Here is a 6,777-nt window from a genome sequence, read left to right on the forward strand (position 1 = left end):
GGTTATGGGCTTGTATGACACTTTAGATGGGTTGTTCGCCATGAATTTCTCCTCCATACTCGATTTGAGCACAGACTGCTCCTCCGTTATAAGAGCTAGCAGGATGTCCAGACAGTGGTCCCCGGGGATGGTTTCCCCAGGGACCATCAGCAGGTCCATGATGATCAGCTTGACTGTGTTGGGCTTAGGGATCTTCATCAGATCTTTCAGTATTCCACAGAAATTGGACAGCATGCTGTATTCAATGAACTTTGAAGCGTCCGGATCGAACTTCTCCCAGGTCTTGTACAACACCTTGAACTCTTTTTTTGCATAAAGACTTGCTGCTCTCCTCTGTTCCCACAGTGAAGTTCTCCAGAATGATGGCGATGTAGATGTTCACCACCACCAGGAATGACATCACAATGTAGCTGCAAAAGAAGACCATTCCCAGAGTTTCCCTTCACACCGATGCCCGGATTTTCAACATCCATTTTACGGTCGGTTTGCTGAGATTTGGGGACAGAGGCCCATTGCAGCTGGCGTATATCATGATCATAAACAGACATATGATACTGTTATGTATCAACTGTAATATTGTCGATGCCCGCTTTTTTATTCACGTAGCCAAAGTTGGACATGCCAAAGATGGAGAAGATGAACATGTTTAAAACAAAAAGAAAAGCAGGGAGTGACATTATCAGGGCAAACAGCAGCGTTCAGATGCCTTTAGCACCTCAGATCAGGCGCAGAACACAGCCGAATAGTGTTATATATTTAAATGCAAAAAATATCCATGATCCTGATTTAATGATGGCTTGAATGTGTAAACATTGGTGAGGGAAAATATGAGCACATCACACATATATCACACACATTACAAATACATCACACACATCCAACAAACGTTTGCCAAAGTTGGAAGAGACGAGTCTGTGTGCGTTTACAAAGGAAAGTTTTGTTAGTAAATTTTAGGGACATCCAGCAGTCTGCACACTCATAACCTCATTAATGACACCTGTACAGCCCACAGAGATATCTGCACCCAAGTTGCACTTCCTCCATCAGGTGTTTAAATATCACACACACACACACACACACACTCATGCCATCTATAACGTGACAACTGGATAATGTAGTGTAGACTTTAAGACCAAATTCTACCAGGTCTTTAGGAGAATATTTCACACACACTCGAGTGTAACACAGGATTACCTCAGAGATCAGAACAGACAGGAGTTTGGATATGCAGGACAATTCCAGAGATGTTTTACCGGCATGTGAATATGTAAACTGGGAGAAACCCCGAAATTCCGGGAACATAAACAGGCAGGAACCTCAACACTCAGGTGCAGTATACATACTTCAACATACACGCACACACACACACACATGGCTGTGTTTATAAGTGCCGTGATACAAGGATAACTTTTCACATATAAGAACTTGGAAGATTCTATCACAGTGCCTTGAATTGTCTATCCTGATTGAACAGAAGGTGTGGATTTGTCCTCTACAGAATTTAATTCTATAGTCAATAAAAATGAATTATCATTAATGCGATGTTTGTAAGGAGATGTTTATTTAACATTTATAGAAGAAGTCTCAAAGTGCTTTGGAACAATCAAAACTTCAGATGAAAAAAAAAAAATTTCTAAGAAGCCCATATTTGTAGGTAACTGTAGTATGAAATTTTTCACATCTTTATGATGGAAGATGATATGAAATATGATCGTTCACATTAAAAATGCATGATTTGATTAGAAAGTCTAAAAGGCTTCTTTTTTGGGTTTCAAGTGAGTTTTCAAAGAGAGAGAGAGAGAGAGAGAGAGAGAGAGATGCAACAAACAGGAAACCAAAGTGTTATTCTTTAATTATGCTTCACCTTCACCTCCATATAAGGAAGAAACCTTGAGAAGAAACAGACTCGAAAGATCTCAGCCTATTTTTGATGACCCCAGACAGTGTGGTTCTAAACCATTTCCTTTTCTTTTCCTTTGTATCAAAAAGCCACCCTTGTGCTTTCTAGAATTTACCATAATCTTAATCTACATAATCTACAATTTACCATAATCTTCTTTAATCTCTTTACACTGTTCATGTGAGGCCATCTTTAGCAGAATAGCTGTCCAATAGCTGTCCAAGATGGCCAACACACTGCTAACACTGCCCCCATGTCTTCTTTGTGATTATGATGATAGACTGAAAGTGAAACAAAAAGGCAGACCAAAACCTAAGACATTAATAAAGTGTCAGTGTGTCGTTCCTCTGGTCAAAATAATCATGAAAAATGAGCAATTTCAGCACAAACAAATGGAATTGATGATTACTGTATTTCATAAAGCAGTTAACATATGACTTTCAGCACTATGGAAAATCGAAAAATAAATACATTGATATAATACAAAATAAACACATAAATCAATAAAAATTAAATTAAAAAAAAAAACCATACTACTGCCAGCAGTTGATTAAATGATTAAAACTACAAGTCTAGCTGAAGTTGAAAATTAATTTTGTCATATAACAATTAATTATTATATAATTTTATCATATAAGCACACAGTGTGCACATGCGTGGGAGGTAAAACACAGTCAAGTCTAACACATCACATACATATAATAAAATTATGTGATGGGGTGACAGGGGGTGATGGGGTGACAGGGGGTGGTGGGGTGACAGGGGGTGATGGGGTGACAGAGGTTCCAGAGTGGTGAGTTGTATGTACACACAGTGAATATGTAGTTTATGTGATAAAATTATATAATAATTCATTATGCTATGACAAAATGTATCTTCACCCTAAGACTGAAAGCTTGACTTGTAGGGATAAAATATAAAAAGAAAAATTGTAAAGGTTGTGTTTTTTTTATTATGAATTTTTATATTTCTGTAAAGATGAAATGAAACTGAATTGAATTAAAATCCAGAGAGAGGTTGAGCTTGTTAGGGATTTTATTCTCATCTCACCCTGGAACTCCTGTCTTCTCCGGAATGTATTAAATGTGCTCACACAACTAAAAGTGCTGTTTCTGTGTCAAATCCTACTGTAGGAGGCGATACAGCATGGAGCAGATGTTCCAGGTTGATGGCAGTGTGTGCAGCGCTGCTGTGTGTTCTCCTGCTGAGCGTCGCTATACTGCAATCAATAAAACTCAACAACATGACTAGAGAAAGAGACCGGTTGCAGATCAGGTATGACAGCATGACCTCAGAGAGAGATAAACTGCAGAAGATGTTGAGTAAGTAGTCCCATGTCCACCCAAGTCTACACCCTGGTCATGTCTTTGGTTTGTTTTCCTGATCTGTTCCTTGTTTTCTCTTGATTACTTTGTGCTTTTGTTGCTCTTTGTGTTTTATCCACATGTTGCTATCATCTGTTTGTACATTTTTTGGTGCATTTCCAGATTTAGATTCTTACCCAGGAAGCAAATATCTCTGTGTCTATGTTGGAACTCTTGATACAAGGTTGATCTTTTATTCCTAAACTTGCAAATGTTGACCTAACAGCAGCCAAAGGAACATTTTTCATAACGTTTCATAAGGTTTTAAATTTGTTTAATATTGGTTCATTAGGCTCCGTCCAGAAAACAAATCCAATTTGGGTGATACTTTGAGGTCCTTTCTTATACAACGGCACATCAACTTCACATCAACACCAGTCATTTCCATTACACCCAGACCAACTTTGGACCAACCCTGACAAATACATTTTTTTATTAAGTTCATTGTAATAGAAGAATTGGTTAGTATGATGCTGCTGAAATGAGTTTAGTTCCCTCTTTATTTGCCACTGTGACAACGCCGGCTCACCCTAGCTGAGGTTAATACTTTATTCATAACCTATAAGAGGTCAACCCTACGCTCTCCCAGTGATGACAAAGGAGCATGTTTTATATAAACTCTCCTAATCTTGGCAAAGTTGATGTTCTGCTCAATACACTTTGACCAAAAGCGATAATGTCGGCAAATTATTAATGTGAATTAATTATTAAAGTAAATGTTAAATTGAGTAAAGTTATTTCTGTTCTGGTGTCTACTTTGGTGCTTGTTTTGGTCCTAATTTTACATTGCTGCATTGACCTTGATGATATTTCATTTCAAATCTTGCAAACGCTGATTGCACATACTTGTGTTACATTTGTTGTGCAGAAATAAAAGTCTGGTATTTCGTAGAAACAGGGAAATGTAAAATATTTTAAAGGATCAGTGGTGTTTTTAATCAGAACTTGTTGCAGTATTTTTTTTGGAGGAACCTTGTCCCATGTCTTTCTTCATGCCCACATCACACACAGACACCCACATGGGCATATTCGTGTGAGGGTTTAGGAACGATGAAGAGAAATATGCTGTTAAAGCAATCCAGCAGCATGACAATGCCAACTAAAGAGGAACTAAAATAGTCTGCAAGTGTTTAAGTGAAATTGCGAAATGCAGAGATTGTCTTCTGACTTCTAAGACCAGGAAGAAGAATTTTACACAGACACTAATCGTGACGGGGAAGACAAAAAACTGAGTAACAATTCTTAGTCTGTGTGAAATTAACGTTAATGTGTCAAATTAAATGAGGAAGTATCAAGGCGACATTGTACTTGATTAAAAAGTACAATCATTATGTTAATGTTAGTGTCATGTGTGCAAATTAGTAGAATCATCTGCATCATGCTTATTCAGATGGAGGTAGAATGAGAAAGATGGAGGTAGGAAAAGGTATATAGAGTTAGGGTAGATTGGGGTAGACGGTGTTAGATATTATGGAGTTAGATGGAGTATAATATGGAGTTAGATGGGGTAGACGGATTTAGATTTAGACGCTGGTAGATGTCTTTAACTGGGGGCAGATGTGGGTAGATGGAGGTAGATGGCTTTAGCTGGGGTAAATGGAGGTAGATGGAGTCTGAGAATGCTGAGAAAGACTGCTGAGAAAGACATCTGATCCAACAGACCAACTGTTTTAAATTGATGTATAATGACTTTACTATCAAGCAAGTCGATATAAACAATGTTTAAACTAAAAATGACAATATTTAATGAAAAAATTTAAACAATGTTCTGATGAAACTTTCCTGCACAAACTAATAAATTATAATGAATAAAAAGAAAGCCGCCATAAGCTGACTGACTGATGATGGACAAGCACTATGAGAGGAACTATGAAAGATGAAAAGACAGTTTATTTTACTGTGTGAAAACAAACTGAGCTGAGGAGAAAATGCATACTGAGTTCCCAATTTTTTTTTTTTGCAAAATACAGATCTACAGGTCTGTAAAAGACCCTTAGACAATAGAGAACATCAAAATATTAATTAAAAAAAGCAGAAACCTTGTGAAAGGAATGTAATGTCTGTAAATGCACTGAATCTGCAAATATTCCCCTCTGCAGATAATACAGTCCAGCAGTGTCTGAGATATTTCATCACAAAGCGCATGGACTGGAATAAGGCTAGACAGGAATGCAGATCAAGAGGAGCCGACCTTGTGATCATCAACAGCCGAGAAGAACAGGTCATCATTCTCATTACTTAGCGATATATTGACTTTTCCACAACAGTTTTATTCTTTACATATTGCACTGTTGCTGTTACAGGAGTACCTCAGTCAGATGGTTACCGGTGAGGCTTGGATTGGTCTGAGTGACAGCGCTGAAGAGGGGAAGTGGATGTGGGTGGACAATACCACCGCGACCACAGGGTAAATGCTCACCATGCAGATCTTATTCTCAGCTTTACTGTACATTTGAAGTAAACATGATTTTCTGACTCTGCATGTTTCCAGGTTCTGGTGGCAAGGAGAACCTAATAACCATGAAGGGAATGAGGACTGCGCTTTAACTGGCAGCAAATTTGCTAAAGCTAAAATGACAACATGGGCTGATTCTCGCTGTGAAACCAAATTGCGTGCGATTTGTGAAATGAAGGCAAAATGATTAGAGCAAAAATTTCTTTTAACTTAAAAAATATGTGTATTTTGTTCATCTGTTTCTATTCCAGGGTGAAATCCATGAGTTTAAGCCAAATTCAGCTAGTTTTGTAAAAATGTTGCAGGGAAGTGATGATTTTTTAAAGGAAATAATCTAAAATAAAAAAAAATTTAAATTCTCCAAAAAAAAAAATTAAAAGAAAGGAGAAGAAAAAGTGGATAATAGCTATAATATGAAATGATAAAATGGTGAATTGAAAAAGTCAGTCTCTCTTTTCACTTAGTTTAGTCTTTTTGCACAAGACCTATATAAATGTGCCAGATGTAGTTGGGATGGGCATTTCTCTAAGACCTGGCAACCATGTTGTTCAAACACATTGCAAATCCAACTACAATTCAAAAGAGTTAAAATTATTCCCCTGCTATTCTGACCAATTAGATTTCCTGTGTCATCATCATTCATTTCTTTTTATTTCTGTGCTTTTTTAATTTCTACTGTTTGCACTTCTGGTAGATTTGTTGCTATGCACCTGTACTTTGCAATGACAATAAATGTGTATTTTTGCTTGGTTTTCTCACTAAATGATGAACTGATATTACTGAGTTATGAGATATTACATTGGCTCAAACTGGATCATCTACTTTTAAACTCCTTTTCCCAGAAGCCAAAAATGTAGCTATTGTTATGTCCATGTTCAACACTGTATGTCTTTTATATAAGTCCATTTTCATTCCACCGACAGACTGGAACACCAGTGTACTGGGGAAAGGGGGGTTAATTAAAATGTTGTATTGACTAGAAGTTTAGTTGAATTCCCTAAAACAAGTACTAGTTTTTAGTTTTTTTTTCAAAGTAAATGAACGAATAAATAAATAAA

The 6,777-nt window shown here is 37.1% G+C and overlaps 1 protein-coding gene across 1 annotated transcript; it reads left to right on the forward strand.

Moving 5' to 3' along the window:
- Positions 1 to 1,099: 1,099 nt before the first annotated feature.
- LOC131362828 (CD209 antigen-like protein C) lies at positions 1,100 to 6,420 on the forward strand. The gene is made up of 5 exons (XM_058405121.1): positions 1,100 to 1,328; positions 3,034 to 3,222; positions 5,364 to 5,485; positions 5,568 to 5,671; positions 5,756 to 6,420. The coding sequence occupies exons 1-5, from the start codon at positions 1,226 to 1,228 to the stop codon at positions 5,904 to 5,906; spliced, it is 669 nt and encodes a 222-aa protein (XP_058261104.1). The 5' UTR covers positions 1,100 to 1,225; the 3' UTR covers positions 5,907 to 6,420.
- The last annotated feature ends 357 nt before the right edge of the window (positions 6,421 to 6,777 follow it).

This window comes from Hemibagrus wyckioides, linkage group LG12, assembly GCF_019097595.1.
Source record: "Hemibagrus wyckioides isolate EC202008001 linkage group LG12, SWU_Hwy_1.0, whole genome shotgun sequence".
Taxonomy (NCBI): domain Eukaryota; kingdom Metazoa; phylum Chordata; class Actinopteri; order Siluriformes; family Bagridae; genus Hemibagrus; species Hemibagrus wyckioides.